Source organism: Tauraco erythrolophus, chromosome 2, assembly GCF_009769465.1.
Source record: "Tauraco erythrolophus isolate bTauEry1 chromosome 2, bTauEry1.pri, whole genome shotgun sequence".
In the NCBI taxonomy this organism is placed as follows: Eukaryota; Metazoa; Chordata; class Aves; order Musophagiformes; family Musophagidae; genus Tauraco; species Tauraco erythrolophus.
In genome coordinates, this window is record NC_141466.1 from 24,862,838 (window position 1) to 24,886,050 (window position 23,213).

Sequence of the window (23,213 nt, forward strand, 5' to 3'; positions counted from 1 at the left end):
TTGGACTCGCTCCAGGAGCTCAATATCTCTCTTAAAGCGAGGGGCCCAAAACTGGACACAATATTCCAGGTGCGGCCTCACCAGTGCCGAGTACAGGGGCAGGATCACTTCCCTGCTCCTGCTGGTCACACTATTCTTGATACACGCCAGTATCCCATTGGCCTTTTTGGCCAAAATAATTTATTTATTATTCTGTTTCACATGCAAAATGTGGCAGGTAATGTTTTGATGTAACAAGTAAGATTAAATACAAAGTCTGTTTGTTAAAGACTGGCTTCCCAATTTAGCACTGTCTTATTTTTTACATATTTTGCGTGGTAGCCCAGCCAGCTCCTTCAAGTTGGTTTTGGCAATTCCAGGTGTTTATTTTTTATTTCTCCTGCCTAGCGACTATTCCTGATGATGCACTTGAAACACCTTCCAGTCCTCTGACAGAGAAACAAGCTGCTTGTTTTTAAATTCTTGTGGAAAACCCAGCATGGAGTTGCACTTGTCCTATTCAGTTTCAGCTGCATGTAGACAGAAGCTTTAGAAATCATAACTGATGTTTTATCAAGCCTGTAGCAGTCCTCTGCTAACTGAAAGCAAAAACACACACTCTTTAAATAGTAACCCCTCAGTTCACTGGGTAAATGGTGTCAAGAATGTTGTTGCTTTTTATGGCTACAGTTTATTTTTATATATAGTACTGGGTATCAGAAAGAAATTTTCAATATTATTTATTGAAATTTATTGAGTATAATAGTTAATGTAAAAGATAAAGGAATCTTGGAGCATAAAGTGCGATGAGGTCCCAATCCATCTGTCTTGCAGTTCTGAATCATCTAATCTGAGTTCCTTCTAGTATCAAGTTCCTAAAGTATATGTTTCTGAACGTATACTATGGCAGGCAGATATGAGAAAGGAACATTTTAGTTGTTTTGAGGTAAAAGGCTCCAACTCTTTTTCCAGCACTGTTGACATTCTTGGCAGCATGAAAAAATGTTTCTCATAAACATTTCGATTAGTATTTTCATGGCTTTTGAATATTGTATCAGTGATCCTGCTGTAACAGTTGTAATATTCTTGTGAGCTTTTAACTATGAGCATTGCACAGTAGTTCTCTGCTTCTTTTTGCTTCAATGCCCTGCCCAGTACCCTAGACTGTATAATTTTATTTCTGCCAAGAATTCCATTTTTCTAGGAAATCTAAATTTAATTTATTTTATGGTCTTATTTCTTAAGGCATATTGGTCTTTTCTAGTAGCCCTTTATTAGCTGTGCTTTTAATGTCTACATTTCTTGAGCTCATATGTATCTTATCTAGCATCTCAAGTAGATGACTGCAGATGTTCTCAATTCTGTACGACTATTACATTGGTAAATCTTCCGTAGTGCTCCATAATATTTTCTGTCATTTTTTAGATTAATCCTAAAGTCTGTCATCACTTCAAATAAAATCAAGGCGTCAGACTCTGAAAAAGAGTTCAGATTCTTTTCTGCTGAGACAAACTGATTATTGAGGAATGTGTTTTAAAGTATGCTAATTAAAGGAAAGTATTGCAAAAGTAATGCTATGTAGTCATTTTAGAAATGTTCGGTGACCAAGATTCAGTTATACAATATACTTACATTTATATGTTTGTATAATATTCTGTAGCAAAGTATAAGCTATTAGATTTTATTTTCCTACAGAAGTTCATATTACGTTGAGTTTCTAATATTTTCTATATGACTAGTAAAAATTAGGTTGAATGAATGAATTTTACTGCTTCATTCACCAGTCTACTACTTTAATACTGTTTCATTCCAAGAAAGAGATGGTATCACATCTGCTTTCAAGGCGAGATAGGATTAAGGGCAGGGAAGAAACCTGAAAATAGCAACAAATTTTCTTCTAAGTGTTCAAAATAGTATTTCCTTGTCTTTTTGCTGTTGCTTATCGTTGTCTTAGTAGGACCAGGACATCATTGTGACAGTTAACTTCAGAGTGTCAATTCCTAAAGGCTCTACCTGATTATGTGTCGTGGGTTAGGCCCCTCCAGCAACCAAACCAGCCCCCCCGCAGTCGTTCACTCACCCTCCCCCAGCCCCACGGATGATGGAGAGAATTAAAGTATAAATGGGATACCCATGGGTTGAGATAAGAACAATTTAATACAGATGATTTAATACACAGTGTAGATGCTCACCACTTCCTCTTATCTGCAGCCCGTCTCGTCCCGCAGCTGCAATCCCGGACGAACGCGAGGTCCCGAAATAGAGAGGGGCAGAGAGAGAGAGGGAGTACTCCGAGAGTGGGAGTACTGGGAGAGAGAGGAAAAAAAGGCAAAAGAGCAAAAGCGGCGAAAGAGCCAAAGCACAAAAGCCCTTCTGTCCGGCTGTCCCTCACCTTTATACTGGGCATGACGCTGCATGATATGGAATACTAGTTGGCCAGTTTGGCCCTCAGTCTTAAGTCCAAGTACAAATCATAAGGAGAGTCGTGGACCCCTTGTCCCGGCCATGCTCTCCCCTATCCTTTGTGCTCCTGCACACTGGCAAGAACACAGCAAGCTGAAAAGTCCTTGAGACCTCAGTGCCAGCCACAAACATCAGCTTGCTATCAACTTTCTTCTCAGAGCGAGCCTCTGAGTAAAACCAAAACACGGAGCTCTTCTAGCTGCTAAAAAGAAGAGCTAACTCTGTCCCAGCTAAAACCAGGACATTATGACTGGAACTAAGAGAGGTTTTCCTCACACTTAGAGTTTCAGGAGCGGGCTCTATACAAACATCGCAGTTGCTGTTCATTTTTATATTAATTGAAAGGAAGTTTCTTCAGTTAAGGGCCTGTTTTCTACTATCATCTTTTCCGTGACTATCTTTTCCGTGTCATCTTTTCCGTGTCTGTGCTCTGCTTCGTGTAACTGTAGTGACTTAACGGTTTTACATGTTGTCATTTCCAAGTACTGGGTTTTTACCCCTTTTTTTTTTTTAAATAGGTGTAGGCCGCCAGTGTGTTACACCTACTTTTTCTGATTTCACTTGTTTATTTTGAAGTTACCTCCTAATGTGATTCTTTCTCTGTATCTTGTTTAAACAAGCCATAAAGAATTATACCTTGGTTAATTAAGAGATGGATTGGATATAGATACACTTGTGTGCAGATTTGCTTGCTATTTGACTGTTTTTATTATTCCTTTCAAACTTTAAAAGCATTCCTGCTTGCAGCTGCTCTTTTAGCTTTTTCCATCTAGCCATATAACTCCCACCATCTCAAAAAAATCCAATCAAACCACACTTCGTTTGGTCTCTGATTAGGAATTTTAAAAAGGTCGGGAGAACCAGTAAGATATTTATCAATATTATGTCAAAGCATGCAGAAATATATTAGTCTAATATGTTTGAACTTAATTAATATTAGCACTGTGTAAACACCATTCTCAACCAGTCAACATACTTGTTTTGTAGTTAAATCATAAAACCGCAGTGCCTTATGTGGCGCTTTTTTTTTTTTTTTTTTTTTTTTTTTTTTTTTTTGAATCAACAAGTCAAATGTTTTTACACTTCCTGATTCAGGAGTTTAAAAATTACCTGGATAAAAAGACCATTCCTGTTTCACCTTAATGCCCAATACTGTATTTCCTCAGTTTCTTAACTTTTTGATAAGCTGTCTTCACAAGATGAATTTTTAATCTATTTGGCAAAGAATCAAAAGTTACTATGACTCCATTTAAAAAGGAAACAAATTAGTAAACTATAAAATCCTTTTTTATAGTTTGTAAAGGGGTTTATAAGTGAGAATTCAATGAAGAAGATATAGTGGATCTGTTAATAAAAGGAAATTCCTGTTTTGAGTAGTTATATATTTTTACTGAGGCTTTCTGTAAAGAAAAGTTACAAAAAGGTAAATAGACAAGTAATCCTTGCACAATTAATGAAGGGACATACACTGTACTTTTTTTATGTTGTGGGTCTCTTACTTTTTGAAGAAATTTTTAAAAGATTTTGCCACTACGCTGTTTTAAAGTTAGAGAAAATTGATATGTTGCTAACTGTGACATGTATCTGAGAATATTTCTACTCAGATGAAAGCTGATAATAGTAGGAGTCATATTACTGATGATGGAAAGATGTATCAAATAAGCCAAAACAAGTAAAGAGGAAGCAAATACTTGCACACATATAGTTTATCTTTTTAGCTCTTCTCTCTATTGCCACCTGAATTGATTTGCTTGGTTTTAATTATAAGTTTATAATCTGTATAAATTCATAACTGTTGTATCTACTTTTGTATAAAAGTGTATGTACATTATACATTTATAATTAAATTATGAATTTCCAAATTAAGAACAGAGGCAATAAGTTGTTTAATTATACTCTAAATACAGCTACTTTCTTAACAGTGTTTCATTTAAAGTAATTCAGTTATACCCTGCAAGTTGATACAAAAAGTTTGCAAGTTTGGCCAAAAGGCCGAGATTAAACCCACGATTCTCTGGAATTTGCCATACCAATCTTAAAATTCAACTGAATCTACTTTAAAAGAGAACTGTAACTCCGTAGTTACATTTTTAATTAAAATTAGATGGACTTGCAAAACAGCGCTTTCCATTTACTAAAGAGCCAGACACTAGACTTTTCCATCTGTGAGTTTTTAGAACAAAGGAATTGTCATACTTGATGAAACTGAAGAGTTGTCTGACAAAGTATGTGGGGTCAATGGAAGCAAACCGTGGGCAATACAAAGTGCTTAGGGGGACAATATAGAGTGTTTTCCATAATGTACCTTTCCCAGCAGTATGTGGTTAACGGACACTCAGAACTGTTATGACACTGGAATTAAGTGGTATTTAATTACTTTTCCATTTCTATGCTGACTGGAGGGCCTACTGCCATGATCAATCTTAAATGTGCCTTGCAGCGAATCTTAATTTAATATCAGTTTAAATTGCTTCATATACATATCTAACGGAATAAATATTAATATCTCATTGCTGTCTGTTGGTTCAGATGCCATACATGATGGTATGTCCCAGTTTTAGCTGGGACTGGGTTAGCTCTTCTTTGTAACAGCTAGAAGAGCTCCGTGTTTTGGTTTTACTCAGAGGCTCACTCTGAGAAGAATGCTGATAGCAAGCTGATGTTTGTGGTTGGACGTGAAACTCCAAGGACTTTTCAGTGTGCCGGAGTGCAGAAGCACGGCGGGATAAGGGGGGAACATAGTTGGGACAAGGGGGACACGATTCCCCTTGTGATTTGTGGTGGAACTTAAGATTGAGGGCCAAACTGGCCAACTAGTATTCCATATCATGCAGCGTCATGCCCAGTATAAAAGTGAGGGTCAGCCAGGAAGAAGGGCTTTTGTGCTTTGGCTCTTTCGCCGCTTTTGCTCTTTTGCGCTTGCTGCGCTGTTGCTCTGCTGTTTTTCTTTCTTTTTCCTCTCTCTCCCAGTACTCCCACTCTCGGAGTACTATCTCTCTCCCCCTTTCTCCCCCTATTTCGGGACCTCGCGTTCGTCCGGGATTGCAGCTTCGGGACAAGACGGGCTTCGCATATGAGAGGGTGGTGAGCATCCACACTGTGTATTAAATCATCTGTATTAAATTGTTCTTATCTCAACCCATGGGTTTCCTGTTTATCCTTTAATTCTCTCCCTCATTCCTGGGGGTGGGGGAGGGGGAGTGACCGGCTGTGTGTGGGATTTGACCTAACCCACGACATGGTAATAAGCATAATCAAGTGACAGTGGTGTTGGCTGAATGATACCCAATTGTATTTCAAAAGCCTACTGCAGACACGGGTACAAATGACTTTTGATTACCACTCAACTCTTAGTTCATGTTTTCAGGGAAATGTCCGCAGTGTTTCTAAGGTATCTTACTGAGTGATATTATGTGGTGTAGAACCGATAATCACATCTGTTAGTTTAAAATTTGTATCCCTGAATGTGTTTTGCATTTGTTAGTGCTTAATTTCATTCTTCTGTTTGATTGTCCAGTGTTTTGGGCCTGCAATATCCTCCTGAGGTTCTTTATACTCAGTTTTTGTTTCAGCTGTCTCACATAGTCAAGTCATACCATGGGGAAACTTACCACTTCAATATTTGCTTTCTGGATCACTTAGGATGTGTCAAATAACATAACTCTTTACATCAATCATAATCTCGCTGCTTTGTGAAGATGAACTATTTATTGCCAACAATTGTTCCCTATCTCTTAAAGACTAAAGAATTAAAAAAGAGAACCTTTCTCAAAAGCTCTTTGAAAATATTAAATATAATATAGGCAGGATCACCCTTTAATTTTCCTAAAACAACATTAGTTTTCATCAGTATATCACGTATTATTTTTCTTTCATTCCTACAGGGAATATTTTGTAACTAAAGTTTTTTCACTACTTAATTAAGACTTTTGTTATTTATCATCAGCCCTGTTTCTTTCTATCTTAAGGTGATGGTGTTTGTTCATGCCAGAAATGCCACAGTACGAACTGCAATGGGTCTTCGAGAAAAAGCAAAAAACAATGGTCATATTTGTCACTTTCTGTCACCCCAAGGATCGGATTATGGACAAGCTGAAAAGCAGGTAAGTGAATAATTTACATTGGTAGTCTTTACTATCCTAGAATTGATGTTTTCACAAAACAGTCCACGATGGGAATAGATGAAGCATTTTTGAGCTTCTGGGAAGATATATTTTGCTCTGAATGGGACGTGGGAGTTGCTGAATTGAATAGAAGAAAGAGTAATGATGAAGGAAGAGAAAAGTGCTGTTACTTCTAGATTTTTAAACAAAAGCTGATAATAGGTTGTGTTTTATGCAACTTGTACTACTTCACAGTAGTCTTCATGTGTCCGCAGCTCAGGAAGTCCCTAAACCACCAGCCGCCGCAATTTGGGAGACTACATATCTCCTGCTTTTTGCACTCTTTCCCTAAGCATCTGTTCCTGTCCACTCTTTTAAGACCGAAAACTGTCTTCAAGTATTATGCTGATCTAGGCTGTAAATTTACCACCTTTCCAAAACCATCCGACTTTCCTCATGAATCAACTAATGGTGGGCAATCAAAAGTAATCTATTTGAGATTCAGAAGCGGGAAAGCCATTTGAATCTCGCAAGGGTTTAGCCCCCTTAATCTGGTCTTGTTTAAAAATACTTGTATGGATCATAAATTACTAGTATTTTGAACAGTGGACAAATACTTGCCAGCTGAAACCCTGTACGTTTTTACGTGTTCTAATAGTTCTTTGTATGAATTGGGTTACGCGATCTTACTTTTTTTTTTCTAATATATAACATACAGAAGTAACTTGATCTGCAACAACTTCTTTTCATCTATTCAAGCAATATGCCAGTATTCCTGCTGAGAGAATATTTCCAAAACAATTCTTAATTCAGTGGTATATGTGACATTTAGGTTTGGTGGTATTCATTGAGGTCTAAAGATTAGAGTTAGCAGTGTCTTGTTAATATTCATGGAAAAATAATGTTCTTTCTCTCTCTCTCCAACTAAATAGCAGAACATAGAGGAGATACTTATTCATTGTAGAAAGTTTAATATATGTGTTAGATACCTTCTCTCATTGGCAAATGTGTTGATAAACTCTTAAATATTTTGGGTCTCTGTGAATTAGGAATTCTGTGAGGTTTGTAGATTCTGTGTCTGTCTTTAGATGTAAAAAATATGTTACCTTATTTTACACCTCTGAGGAGAATGTGAAGGGATTCATTTAGACTTACTAAATATGAATAGAGCACAGTTGTTACAGTTGGTAAATTCAAATTTCTGAAATGTAGATAAAATTCTATTTTACAGAGGTTTTTTTTTAAATCAGGATCAAATATGTTCTGTTGAGATGCTTCTGAGAGCTATAATAAATATTTTTAAGTGTGCTAAGTTATAAATTGATGTCCTTATATTTTATAAAATAGCATATTAAAAAGACCCTGTATTTCTAGTGGATATTAGTATCTACTGCGTTATAAAAATAATATCAAACCCGAACATGGAGATCCCATGTTTCTACTGTAACACTGGTAATTAACGCTGGACTTTCATTTGATTTCTTAGAGCAAAATCTGAAACTCTTAGTTTATTAAAAATAATATTAGTTTTTTAATACTAATAGAAAAAAAATATTTTAAGCTATTGAAAGTACCAGTGCTTATTTAGAGACTCAAAATTATTGCTAAACAAGTTAGGAAAAATGATATGCTCATTTCCACAGTGCATATTATGTGAGATATCTGTCAAAGAAGTATTTGTCCAACTCACTCTGTATTTTGGTGAAAACTACTGTGGTATGTTTAGTTCTTCTCTTCATTCTGGGATTAAATGAATTAGAATATGTGTTCATATGTTGATGGGAACCACCAGAATGTCAGAAAGTTCTAAACCTATTTGGAATTCAGGTTATTGCTACTTGTGCTTGGATAGAATTTACGGTTGCATTTACAGTACAAATTAAGGGAGTGTTATATAAGACGGCCTATAGTTGATTGACTACATATCTGAAATATCTTTTTCTGATGGTATTTATGCATCACACTGAGATGCAGCTAATTCTCTGCTCTTTCCTTTGTCCCCTACAATCCTCATCCCAGCGCACATACACTTGTTGTGAATCTCAGCATCTGTTCTAAATTGAATTTTTAATTGTTTGGATTGTAGTTCCAAATGTTGATCTGTGCGAAAGATTGTAGAAAAGCTGACTTTGCTTTAAAAGATACATTTGTCTAACTTTTGTCATAAAGCAAACAGACCTTCGCTGTAGTTAAAAGCAAATGAATTCTTCTCTTCTATTTCATGGGAATCTTTGATCCTTTTGACTACTTTCTGCATTATTACAATAGCAAAAAGGCTTCTTTGCCCCAAAGGTTTAGGGACTTGTATGTTATAAAATGTAATTGAAGAAGCATGCGTGATACTGTGAAGAACCATTTCACTTACTGTAATACAGCCAGAGACTGTAGTTCTCACTGAATTGAGTGGTTATTTTGATGCTAAATAAATTTCACTGGGAATTCCCTGAAACATTTAAAAACTGTCACCACAAGTGTAGACATTGTATGAAGGATAGAATTATTCTCCATTGGAAATGCCTGAATCTTTTATTTCAGTATTTTATTTTATTTTTAAATGTAATGAGTGGACATTGCGACACGAAGTCTTTAAACGTAGAATAATATGATGCACATACCAGTGTTGGCTGCTCTTTTTCCTTAAGATGTCATTGTCCCGTACATTAACTGATATCAGATTTGTGATACTAGTAAGGAGAGATTCTCCTTTAATTTATTTTTTAATTATGGAAAGCACATTTGAAATTAGGGTATTTTTTTTAATAAACTCATTGTCTATTCCTTAAAGTAGTTGTCTTATCATCTTTAGATCATATGCCACCTGCCAAAGTAAAGCATTCAATCAACTGTCTGTTCTCAGTAACCCTTTTCCATGAGGGATTGAACTGTTGGTTGCCAGAATTTGCCCTGCTAGGCTATCCTGGTTTTGGCTAGCCTCTTTCCTGGCTGCCCTTCAGCTTGAGCAGGAAATCCTAGAGTCATAGTACTGTAAAAGGCATTTTAAAAGGTGTACTTGTCTACACTACATCAAAAGGAAGAATCAACTGTGTTTATAGCATTTCTGACTGCTTCAGAATGTAATGTGTAATACGAATGTGTTTTGATTTGATGTAATACTTAGTACTAGTGGATGTAGCAGGCAAGTTACATCTCTGAGGCAATGCATCTTATGTGCCATATTGGAAAGGACAGACAGGGAAGGGGAGGAGAGGGAGTTGTGCTCCCTGTTAGTTACATCTTTGTGCAGAGCTCCACAGTGGAACTGGTTGTGTGGTATACACACTTCCAAGTGTTCTTAGATCTTTACAGAGGAACTTGAAGCATGAAAGTATAATGTGAGAAATTACAAGAGTCTTTCCCAATATAATTTGAAAAGTTCTTAAGAATTAGTACCTAGGAAGAGTGCAAAAGATGAGGCCAAATGCAGTGACAAACGAAGCTGGTGATGATTGTCTTGGAAAGCAAGACCAAGAATTATGACTCTTAATAACAAAACAAATTTATAACCAGAAACTGATAAGAAGGAAGAGGTGGGAAGACCATAGCAATGAATGAGAGAGAAATGTGGTGTTCAGCAAAGTTACATAATGTGGCTGCCATGAGTCTTACAATGACTATCAAGAGACAGAATAATTCTTTAAATTCTTCCAGTGATCAGTATATCTGATGTGCACACTTTATATTAATGCATATTCATGTTATATTACTTCTTATGCAAGTAAATATCACCTAAATCTTGGGGGGAAATATTGTTGTTGTTGTTATTAGTATACACATTATATATTCCAGTGTACTTAAGGGCTTCTTCATTGACACACATAAATAAAGTAGTAATGGAATAATAAAAATAGAGTGAAGGCCTAGTCGTACTGTAGTCTGTGGCAAAACATCACTAATAACTTTTCCCTACATACTTTCCTTTGTCCTCTTTCAGGATCCATTCAACAAGGTTAAGTTATTTTAATTTTACTTACTATAAAAATTAGATATTTCATTGGTTCTATCTCTGTTACCTGATAAATATTATCTACAAAAGGAGTTTTTAAGATAGAAAGGGAATCTAATATGTCTTCTCTCTTCATAGGAAACTTGTTACTGTTTAAAATAAAAAGGCATATCACGTATCGAAATGATTATGTCACAGCATATATCTTTGAGGCGTATTTTTATTTATATACAGTTATCACAATAAGAATACTAATCAAATAAGATATATACTCTGCCAAGGCAGCAACTCTGCATAAACAATCATTAATAATCATAAAGTGAGTAATATGCTAGCAATATTTTGCTGAGCAATTAAGGCTAACATATTAAGACTTATGAGCATACCAAAGATTTCAGTGATTAGAGCATGTGGGGATTTGTTGCTAAAACTATTACTGTTCAGTCTAAATTTTCTTTTTCTTTCTTAGTGGTAAATGTTTCTAACAGAAGTGACTATAGTAACAGCGATAATGTATGTGCATCTCACTAAAGGGTTTTATAATCATGTGTTTTGTCACAGGAACTTTCTGCACTAAAATTTCTTAAGATTTCAAAGTGTAACAGATAAAGACACAAGGCACAGTGAAGTCAAGCTGGATATAAAGAGATTTATTTTTTTTTCCCCTTAACTTTCTGCTCCCTCTCTGAGAAACCCATCCAGTAACTAAACACCTAAGGCTGGAATAGCGCTATCTGAGGCATGTGCAATACACGTCTACGTTCAGGTAGCCTAAAAGTGTAGAAATTTTCTCCTCCACTGGTAATTCTAATACTGGAGAGATTTACTGGCCAAGGTAAGAACTTCTAAGTACCACATAGGTGTACAGACAGACCCTGCATATATAGGCACGAGTGACTGTCACCAGGAATTATAGCTGTTCCGTTTTCTACTATTAAAACTGTCAGAAAAAAAAAAAAACTTGGTTCTTGCAGTCAGGTGTGGTTCTGGACAGAATGAGTCAGAGTTATAGAAACACTGCGAAGACACACTAATGGATTCATAGTTTTTGTGGACTAAAAGGACTGGCTGTTGTGAAATTTTTTGTAATGTGATGTAGAGAATTGAACAAGGCCTGAATTTCTGTTTGAGCTCCAGATACGATTTCTAACGTGTATATAGCCTTGATGTGTGTCATTCTTCATGTCTGAATTGGCCTGTCTACTGCTCTAAACGTAGAATCTCATGCTGGTTCTCTTCACTAATTTAAGTTTTTTCACGTGAAAGTTCTTATTCATTTAAATAATAGTGAAATGTTATTAAGTGTAGATCAAGCTAATCAGTAAGTCTCTTATTGGCAAATTTCTGGTGGCCAGGAGAGTATAATGGGAAGAGCATTGACACATACTCTTCCTTGGGCATTTATTGTTCAGAGAGACTACTGCTCTAGATATACTTCCAGTCTGACCTGGCACAGTAGTTCTTACGACTTATACTATAAATCAGATACATCTCATGCAATAAATTGAATAATAACATCATAAAACACATGAATTGTAAGAGCTTTACAGGGTTCTTTGTAAAATCCATTCTCAAAACACAACCTAGGTTCTTTGTTCCCAGATATTCTCAGAGCTCAGCCCGTAGGTGAGCCAAATGGCCCTATGGAACTGATCTGTCCTTGCAAGCATTTACCATTCCTTCAGAGTGCTTCTGATTTCCAAACTGTACCTTTAATCAGCGTGATCACATTTTAAATTTTTGATCACCAGTACAAATATGAAATGTTCATGGGTCAAACTGTATCTCTGAAGAGCCTCATTAGACATTCTGTCAAGTCAGAGTTTCTATATACTATTAATTTCTTTGATCATCGTTGCCGAATATTAATCTCCTTAATAAGTGAAATTCATTTTGTATAGTACTAAATTCCCAGTACCATACCATGTAAATGAAATTTCTGACAGAAGTCTAACTGTATTATATCAGTGCTGTGTGATGCAGAGTGATTAATTTAAGCTTCATAATGATAATATCATGTTTGTCTGACAAGAGTTATCTTGTATAAAGGAATGTTTATTGGCAGAGTTCCCAAATGTGTCAGACTGCAGGCCATTTAGTCTTGCCATTTCATTTGATGTGAAATTCAGCGGTACCTGGCAGAGAACAATCTTGACAATGTAATACAATCCTAATTTTGTATTCTGTATGCAGTGTTCACTGTAATGGATGAAGAAGATGTTTAGAAACATCTGAAATCCAGTGTATGGCTTACAAGAATAAGTAATGCCCAAATCATGCATGTTCTAGTCTAGACACAGCAAGTGTAAGCGAAGGCTACTTGAACACACAGGAGGAACTGAAAAAGTAGAATAGTTAAAAGCATTGTATTCTTTGCTGGCCTTTAAAATTTGAAAGCAATTTTACTAATCCTCTTAATTATCTGTCAAGTGTTTTTAAATGATTAGAAATTAATTTTTAGAGAACATTCATCAAATATTTGATGTGTAATCATTTGTTTGACATTTAATTATTTCAGAGCAAATCCTCATTTTATTTTTGTTTTACTAATAACATATCTAATATTTGATATGCCATTAAAAAAACTATAAAAATAAAATGAGGATATGTATTCAAACACATTAGACTATATTAAATGTCAAACATATATTGAAGTTCCTTATTTGTTTTATAATTACTATATTTTTTTACTTTTGAAAAATATTTGCTAATTATCTCTCAGAGAATGGAATGAAGCTCTATATTTCTTTCATGGGATTTTTTATTCAGTAGTCCTGCTTAAAGGTCAGAGAGAAAATTCATGAGATGATGTGGTCCTAACAATTGATGGGTTTAAGAAAAATGTGTTCTGCACAGAGCGATCTTACTGTTTTAATGAATCTTGAGATGTGGAATTTAGTATTAAGAGTTACTTAGATGGACATTTAGGTTTTGGAGAGACCTATTTACAGAGAAATATATTGTGAACAATAGAGAAATGTTGCCTCCAGTTTTTTTGGCAGTATTCCTATATATTAGAGTTAACTTAACCATTAACTGTTGTAAATGGAAATGAAAAGTTGACAGAAACAGTACACAACTTCTTTTGACTTTTGCTTTTCCTGACTTTTAAAAAGGAAAAACATTTGAAGTATATTTCTTTTATTATGATAATTACTTTATTGAGTGTTACTCAAGAAATTGTATTTGCATAGCTATAGATTTGTAATTCTATTTTCTGTTTCTAGTTGTATGTACTCCTGTACAGTGTATACAATCTACTGAAATTTTCTAGTGGTTTTATTACAAATCAGAAAGTATAAAATATAAGATATGGATTGAATTCTGTTATAAACTGTCTTTCTGAATATCAGTCTCTGATCCAAGGATTTCAGATTCGTTGGCTTGTCTCTAGTTCTGGTAGTTACAGCACTGAAGTAACAAGTAACAGTCTTCTGCTATCCTGTGAAAAATAAAATAGGACTTTTTTTTCCCTAATCCATGGTCTTGATCATATATTCTGTTTTATCTATCATGAGCGTCAACTTGATGTGCAACAATGCTTAGTTTTATCCTATTTATCACTGGAAAGCTGCCTCATGAATATTTGTTCTACTTCCAGAAGCTGCACTGTATTAGTAATGGGACTCCTAGAAGTAAATTGGGTTAGCAAACCTTTTCTAGAATGATCTCTGAGGTTGCAAATACAGCTGGCAGGGGTGCTGATGTTTTTGTTCAGGGAACTACAGACAGACATTTTATGGGTTTGTACCCAACTTTTCAGTGATTTTGGAGTTATTCAGGTTAAAATTGGTAACGGATTTCATCACTCTAAACGTAAGATAATACCTCTTCTTACTAATCCTCCTTGGAAATGCTCTGATAAACAGTAGGATAATGTGTTGCCCATAGAATCTCCTTTCATTGTTGACAAAATTCCTATTAAATACTAAAGGCGCTTAGTAAGATCATTTGAATCTGTTGTCATATTTATGATATCATTAAGCTCCTTTCCTTAAATGCAGTCTATCATATTTGCATCTACCTGTAAGGTAGTGCAGTATTTGCATTCAGTCAGTTCAGATCTTAAGGTAAATACGTTTTTTAAAATGTCTTCTTTATTTTTGCTTCTAAAAAACTTAGAAACTGAAATTCGAAGTTGTATTGTTTATAAGAATGTTTTTAATTGTTAATTTGATTTAAATCTGAATTTTTTTTATGTCTGTGATTAAAATACACTGAAACTTATTTTCTCTGGAATATGAGAACAATATTAGGTTCATAGAGGTTCCTTGATATCAGGCTATGAGATTGCTTACAGTAATGAGTAGCTCTAACAAGTTACTTGGCTAATTCTGCAGTCACAGAAGTTTGCAGAGTCATTGGCAACATATGTGTATTTTTTTTCCTTAAAAATTAGCTTAAATATTGATATTTTTGTAAAACTAACTTATTTCGATGTAAATAAGTGAAGATATCTAAAGTATAATATACTTAACCATTTTCCTATACATTCTTAGCTATTTCTTACATGACAATTTGTGACTTCCTTGTCTTTCCCGAAGTTTTAACGTCATTCTGGGGCACTGACAGAGACAAGAGACACACAACACTCTTTTTTCCTTTGACTGTGAAAATCTCCTTCAGTTAGCTGCTAGAATGTTTTAACGTGTGATCCAGGGTCATCAGCCACTGGAATAGGCTGCCCAGGGAGGTGGTTGAGTCCCCATCCCTGGATGTGTTTAAGAAAAGGGTGGATGAACTACTTAAAGATATGGTTTAATGGGAGATTAGGGACGGTTGGACTGGATGATCTCTAAGGTCTTTTCCAACCTAGAAAATCTATGAAATCTATGAAAAAGAAAAAGTTTGCTCTGTCTTTTCATGGTAGTTATTAACTGATAGCTTCCCTGGGTAAGGTGATTTCAATTTAAAATCTCATTATTACATAAAGTGTATATGGATATTGAATAGCTATGCTAAATGTAAAGAAACACATTTCAAAAGAAAACTTCAAAGCCGTTTGGGAAGGAAAAAGAAAAACAAACAAAAAACCCCACAATATGATTATTTTCATATTCACAAGTCTAGGAAACAGGACTACCTTCTTTCCAGTTCAGCAACACAGCCTGCTACCCAGTTTTGCCAGTGCTTGCCTTCACCACGTGTAATGAAGTTCAGGTATATACCAAAAATACGTAAGATTTCTTCAGAGGATAAAGCGCCCTTTTCTTCATGTTTTCTTCTGTCATTTAACAGGTTCAAAGGCTGGCTATATCTGGTCACTTGTGAACACTCTGGCAAGAAGAAATTATAAGATAATATTAAAGTCAGCGTAGGCGCTCTCTGCCCTAGCCCCTCTTCAGCCCTCTCTCAAAGAGCTTCATTGGCTCAGTTATTTTCAACTGCTTTCAATTCCTAGGGACTTTTCCAAGCAAGAAATTTAAAAAAAAAAAAAAAAAAAAGCTTAATTTACTAATGACCCCTAGGTCTTGCATTCATTTTCCAAGATGCGCCAGTTAGTTTTTGGCTGCAATGCATGGTCTTGTGCAATATGTTCACGATGAGACTGTAGACAGTAATCATATTTTTCAGGCACCTTTTCTTTATAGGATGCACGAAACCATACTGGCAAATGGTTCTAGTCGCATGCAATTTAAATAGCTTAGTATGGAAACCATATGCTGCCTAGAAACTACTATTTAAAGACATCCTGTCTACTCAGGAATTCATTTGTCAGGAAATAGTGTAGTTACAGTGGTTATTACTAATGAAGAGTAATCACTGAAAAGTTAGAAAGGATTTATGGGTTTTCAGCATTGTGCACTGACAGTGAGTGCTGCTTGTTGATCAGTTGTATTTTGTATTTCATGGTGATTACATTATTCTCAAACAGACTTGAAACTGTTCAGTGATTGACATTTTGTTAGAAACTATATTGGATTTATTTTACAGAAACTATCCAGAGTAAATTTTCCGAGGTCTAGTGAATTGTATTTGATTTTAGTTTTTTCTCTAGCATCACAGTTGACTTAAAAAGAATCATTGCAAAAGTCTCAAAGTACTATTCTTTGGGGCTGTAAATGAAGTAGATAATGTGGTGATTTTGTGATTAGTCATTGCTTTAAAGATGCAGGCCATCACTGAACACCCTTTGTAGTTGCCTTTCCTGAAACAAAATTCAGAACAAAACCTGTAGTTCACAATTAATCCTGTAGAATAAATCTATGTGCTTTCTTCTAGGGTTGCTTGATGGTTTTCCTTCAGAATATCATTATTAACTGACCATGTTTTCTTTTGCTCCCTGAGGATTCATGTGAAACTATTTACTTATATTGTAAAACAAAAAATGTAGAGGATATTTTTAGACCATGAATATTTTAAAATTGAAGTTTTTGACCTGTCATTATTAAAAAATGCAGGTTTATAAACACCTGATTTGATAAAAAGCATCATTGCAATATGGGAAACTATCTCACACTGTCTCTTTAAAAACATGATTAGAATAAGTGCAATTAAATAAGTTCACCTGTTGCATTAAATATTCTGTTCATTTACTTATTGATAGGTTTTGTGCTGTTGAACCCAGGCTGTGGCAAACATTAGATTCTCCGCCCCCCCTCAAGTTACATTTAGATACTTGATGCAGTTTTTCATTTAGAAAACATTATTTTTTTAACAGATGAAGAAAAATATTAAATTTCAATTCAGTTCATATTCTTAATTTCATTTCTTTTCAAAATAAGAAAGCTTTTCAAATACAGTTTAGTTTGATTGTGGTTTGAGGGAATGGTTTAGCTATGTTTGCTCACTCTTTCAGTTGTCATCCACTTACCACTTCCAACTCCCCAAATACCATAATTTGATTGGACTTTTTAACTATTCCTTTAGTTTATTTGCACAATATATAGAGCAGACCAGAACTGGACAGAAGCATTTTTGCACAGAAGCTTTCAATGACATCTAGTTAAAAGAATTATGAAATAATGAGTAAGATGGGTGCACACTTTTAAGAATTTAAATAAAAGAGCAATTAGAAGCAACCATTTAGAGTGAGTGAATTTAATTTGATCCACAGTCTGTCAATACCACATACGGAGAGCTGGAGGTGCTTTGGGAAAAACAAAATAGGTTAAAAAGTAATTATGCAAAGTTTTGGAAAGTTGTGCAGATTTTTTTTCCTGAGATTACCGTATATTGCTTTTCCTGGTTTAAGTTGTATTACATGTATAGTCAGCCTCTGGTTTTTAGCATATCCTCTGTATGTTTTGTATTATTAACATTTCTCTGTAGTAGGAGACTAGAAGAAGCTTTGATATCTACAACGTTTAGTTTTATCTTCTGATTTTTTTCAAATTCATCTTACGCTCCTTTGAACTGGAATTTCAAGAGTCAACCAAGATTTGGGAGAATCCCTGCTTACTGGAAATCATTGTGCTGGAGAAAAGCATTGTATTGTATAAAACCACAAGCAGCTATGCTTTAGAATTACAGATACCATTGCATACCATCTTTATCAAAGTAAAATTATAATTTTGCCTAGATTTGCCAAATCTCTTTTGAAAAACCTAATTATTTCGGAAACCTCATTTTATTGTTAGCAGATTGTTACATCAAAAACACCAGAGAGTGATTACAGAAGATTTCCAATAAACATAAAAAGCTAAAAAATAGTATTCTTTTCATCCTGCTACTGAGATTTTGAATGAGCATAATATAAATATGTATTTGGATACATCTTTGTACGTGTACCATGTTATTAATTTTTGGCTCATTTGACCAAAAGACAGAACTAGAACTAAAAGTTGTGTATTATGCTAGTGGGAACTAGACTGACAGCATCATGTTTTTGACAAGGCTAGAGTATACACAAACTGTGCATGAACTATAATGAAAACTGGTAGGTAACAAAAATGGAGCTAACTCTGTATTATGGAATGACAATAAAATTGCTAAAAAAAATGGGAGGCAGATCTGGAAGTAGATGGCTGCTGGGAGAGTGCAGATAGGAAGACTGCAATATTAGGAGACTTGTGAATTTCAGTGCTTAAGTATAATGAATTCTAAATGTTCACCATCCCCATCCCACCAAACAGACCTTCATCTTTGGACAATATCAGTACTAGTAGATAAATAATTCATTTTAGCCTATAAAGCTAAAAAACGAAAAATGTGTAAACTTCTAGAACTTAAAATTTTATTTACATGAAATAATAAGAAAGTTGTTTGGCTTTTGGTAGAACAAGGTCTTAATCTAAATCATTTTTAGAACTTGGATGTTACATACTGAAAAACGTTGACACTGGAGTGTGTTTCTTCCTAGGATATTTCCTGCCTATCAAATACTAACTTTACTTATTAGGTCAACCAACTTGACTAAGAAGCAAGATTTGGTTTATGATCTCCTATATGACAACTGTGTTGCCAGCCAGCAGAGTCTGTTTCTTCTCCAAGCAACAGTCATATATAATATAGGCACTAAATATTTTAAGAAATTCTAAAAACACAGAAGTGCCATGTCCTAGTATTTACCATACTCCAAATGGAAAAGCCATTTGAGTTGAATACTGTGAGCACTTCTAAAGCGTTCTGTAGAATAGGATATTAAGAGAACATTAAGAACTAAGGTGATATTTCTAGAACATTTGGATACCAAATGTGTGGGATGAATTGCAATGCATTTCAGGCAGTGGTTTTATTCAGCTTTGGACTTTTGTTGAATAAAATCATTCCTAACCTGTAAGGATAACTAGAAAAACAATAGACAAGCAGGACAGATAGTGTTTTGACGTATTTGCAGATGATGTGCGTATGGCCTGAAAACTTTTCCAAAAAATTTGCACAAGACTTTCAGATTTGAAACTTTTTTGGCTTACAATTTATATTTCTTGGTATAGTTCATATTTAAAACAGTTCTAATTAGACAATTAAAACTTTTCAGCATCATCCTCTCTTTGCAAAAGAATATTTTATTCTTTTGATAATCAATAATAGTTAGGAGATCTTAGCAAAGATTTTGAATATATAATTTTCTGAAGTCAAAAATAGTGGAATTTAAACTGTGATAACTTTATAGATTATATACATTATATATTAAAATCAGTGCATAAGTATTATGGTATTTTACTTTATCTATATTGATACCAACAACTAGTTAAGCCATTAGTCAATTTTAATTCTAATAAAATATATATTTCTTTGTTGCCTCTTTAATAAAGAACGGTATCAGCATATAGTGGAGTTGGCATGTTTCTGACAGTGCTTGTGCAGGCCAGGATTCCCCATGCCTCTATCCTGCCCAGTACCTCATGAGTAAATTTCTCATGTTTATGTTATGTGCCCCTTGCAGTAGAAATCAAAATACTAATACATCTTTTGTATATGCCATGTTCAGATATCTGATCTGCCCAGCCATTTAAAAATGTCTAATGAAACATATTTGAAGCTTTATTGAAAATATTTATCTGTACATAAGTTTTGCCTTATTGTGATGGTTTATCACCTCTGTATGAAAACTACGTATGTGATTCCAAAAGTTTGTACACATCTTCTCCAGTGAATATTTTAGTGACAGAAAACAGAAATTACAAAAATGTGAATTGCTGAGTAAGATATGAACATAGGCCAGCAACTTCCCTACAGGCTGGAAGATTTTGATGAATCTTCCTGGTTTTCCTTAGAATCATAGAATGGTTTGGGTTGGAAGGGACCTCAAAGATCATCTAGTTCCAACCCCCCTGCCATGGGCAGGGACACCCTCCTCTACACAAGGTTATTCAAAGCTTCATCCAACCTGGCCTTGAACACTTCCAGGGATGGGGCATCCACAATTCCACTGGGCAACCTGTTCCAGTGCCTCACCACCCTCAGAATGAAAAATTTCTTCCTTACATCTAATCTAAATCTCCCCTCTTTCAGTTTAAAGCCATTGCCCTTGTCCTATCTTAGCAAAGGTTCTAAAAAAATTAGCCAATTATCCATATTTCCCAATAGATAGAAGAGGACTAAGACCAAAATGAAGTTTGTGTAGGTAAAGATAAGTGGAAACATTTCTACTAAGTTACTTTTTCCTAACAGTCAAAAAACATCTTCAGATAAGAAAAAGAATTGTTGTTGCCTGGGGAAAATGTTATGTGTGGAGCTGCTGGTTGCCTGAACTCAGCAAGACCTGCACACCAATGAAGTAATTGTGACCAAAAGAGTTTGCAGCATCTTGGTTCAAGAGGCAATATTTACTGGTTGCTGTTCAGTTTTCACTGGCAAATTCAACCTGCGCTTTGGAAATCTTATGCATAAACCTTGAAAGTGTCATTGTACCTGATATGTTTTTCTTTTGAATTAAAGGGTTTTTTCCAAATAAGGATTTGTAAGAGCTCTAAAAGTATGTTATCTATTTGAATAATGACCTTTAGCAGCATTTTTGAAGAAGCCATGTTGATTTCTGGTAACTGCTATAAGGATCTATCATTTTCTATAGGTGACGTCGTATGATTCATTTTGATTATGAACATTAACACTATGAGATGAAATTTGAATTTGCCATGTGCAAAACTGTCATTGTTTCTGTGTTTAAGGTTGTGACCTCTAGTTTAGTAACTGGTGTGCTAGAGATTCTTCTTTATGGTTTTTCAGGGGTTTTAAGATAGACAAATCTGTAGGAATGTAGTTCATACTGGCTTATAAATTTGGAAGTTCTAAAATATTGAGAACTATTGAGAAGACGCTAAAAACCTAGTATTGGATGGCAAACTCTTAGATTATAGAATTTAGAGTATCAAAAGCTTTGCAAAAGCCTTTCTAGAGTCTTTGTAACAGTAATAAAAGCAGTTAACTCGGGAATCAAAGGCCGTTGCATCAAGGATGAAAAATATTGCATGTTTTCTATCTGTGAAGGTACCTCTGGCTTTGATATATATCAATTTTGTAATCAAAATATAGAATTCCATTGCAAAGTCTTTGATTCTAGAGATCACTTTTTCCAAATATTGTGCTATGTATGTTTATCAAGGACAACAATCAGAAGTCTGACTAGAGTTTGAAACCTTTTAGCATCGTATTGCCATGTTTTCTTTTAAACTGTAATATTGCTGAATAATAGACCAAAGTCCTAGTTGGTTTGCAGTTGAAGAATATAATTGAAAAACATATTGAAGCTAATGGGAAATAGACTGTTGGCTTTAGAGTAAGCCCTAAGGCCACAACTTGATACAGCACACAATAGTGTTTCATAGAGAAAACACAGCAGTGTTTAACTTTTTGCAGATGTGGATTTTCTGCAAGCTTCTGGAACTGAAAGCAATAAGAAAATGTGAATTTGTTCCAGTGATTCAAGAGTTAGAAACACTCATATAGGTTCACCAGGATTACTTATAATTCTTTTAATGATCCCGTACACTCAGTAATTATTTTCTGGGCTCTTGATTCAATAGTTATAGTGTAGTAAAAAAGTATTTGTACTGCAGTGTAGCATTGAAAACATATCTGGTTTCTTGCTCTGTGGGCCTGTAATTTCAAAACAGGTGTAATAGTTATTTTCAGGTATTCTCTCAGATTTTGTTTCTGTGAGGGAGCATATTCCTTGAAGTAACCACCAAGATCTCTTGTCTAAGGAATATATCCAAGATGATGGTTCTAAGAGACTTCTATCCTTTCAGAGTACTGTACATGTCTACAATTCATTGGTTCAGAAACAAGTAATAATTCTTTCCTAGTTTGACAATTGTAACCCTATTTCTTTTTTCCCTACATGGTCCAGTTTCTTTAAATTTCAGATATCCACACTTGTGGGAAAAATAAACGTTAAATGAAAACAGATATTTTTGAAACTGAAATAACTACAGGAATGGGGGGAAGGTTACCAACAAAACTCTCAACTATTAATAAACCTGTCAAGGAAAAGTAAAGTGGTAATTAAGAACATAAAGAATATAGCTAGAGCATATGGGAAAAAAAGCAAGGTATATAAGATGCTATCCACATGCAAATTCATGTTCTGTGTAGATGTTTCATACAGTTTTCATCATGAAGCAGACCTAGCACTGGTAAAGAGTTGAAAACTAACTTTATCAAAAAACAGTAAATAAATTATTTCAGTCATGTATATATGAATTCCAACTGTCCAAAGGGCTCAGATTTTTGGGGAAATATGTGACTACAGGAAAATGATGCGGTTACATATTGAGTCTAGAAATATCTCATTGGAATCCTTTATATAAGGGTTCATGATGTTGAGGAACAAAGTAAATTTAAAATATCTTCAAAGAATTTGTCTGGTGTGGAAATAAATGTTTCTAAGAATAAGTGAGGTGAAATATATCACTTATAATCTTAAGAAAACAAAGCTAATTGAGATTCTTTTTTATTTAGTTTTCAGGTTTATAGTTTTCAATGCTGAGTATTGACAGCCACCTTGTGGCCATACTTTTTAATGCCAGTATGCTGTTGATTTTATGGCAGGTGATTTATGGCATCGTTTCACGTCAGAGCATTTTGAAGATTGAGAATTAAAAATAAATAGATAAATATGTTCTACTTACAGGCATGTAGCCTGAAGTGCAGCTCTCTGCTTGACATGAAAGATGAGTTCTTTACATTCATGTGAAATTTCTGAGATAATTTTTTACTTATTCTCTCATTTCTTCCTTGCCTTTTCTATTCTTGCATATATTAATGGATAACTATTAAATGCAAGATTGATAAGTTACATGTGTAATAAGTATAATGTATAACATACTTGTATAGTTTGT

At 34.7% G+C, this 23,213-nt stretch overlaps 1 protein-coding gene across 2 annotated transcripts in view; it reads left to right on the plus strand.

The window, feature by feature from the left end:
• Window positions 1–23,213, plus strand: part of ASCC3 (activating signal cointegrator 1 complex subunit 3) — a 280,986-nt gene that overhangs the window by 137,934 nt on the left and 119,839 nt on the right. For both annotated transcript variants that reach the window (XM_086631271.1, XM_086631272.1), the window contains exon 14: window positions 6,411–6,545. In XM_086631271.1, coding sequence (XP_086487397.1) covers window positions 6,411–6,545 — 135 coding nt within the window. The remainder of the gene's footprint in view (window positions 1–6,410; window positions 6,546–23,213) is intronic.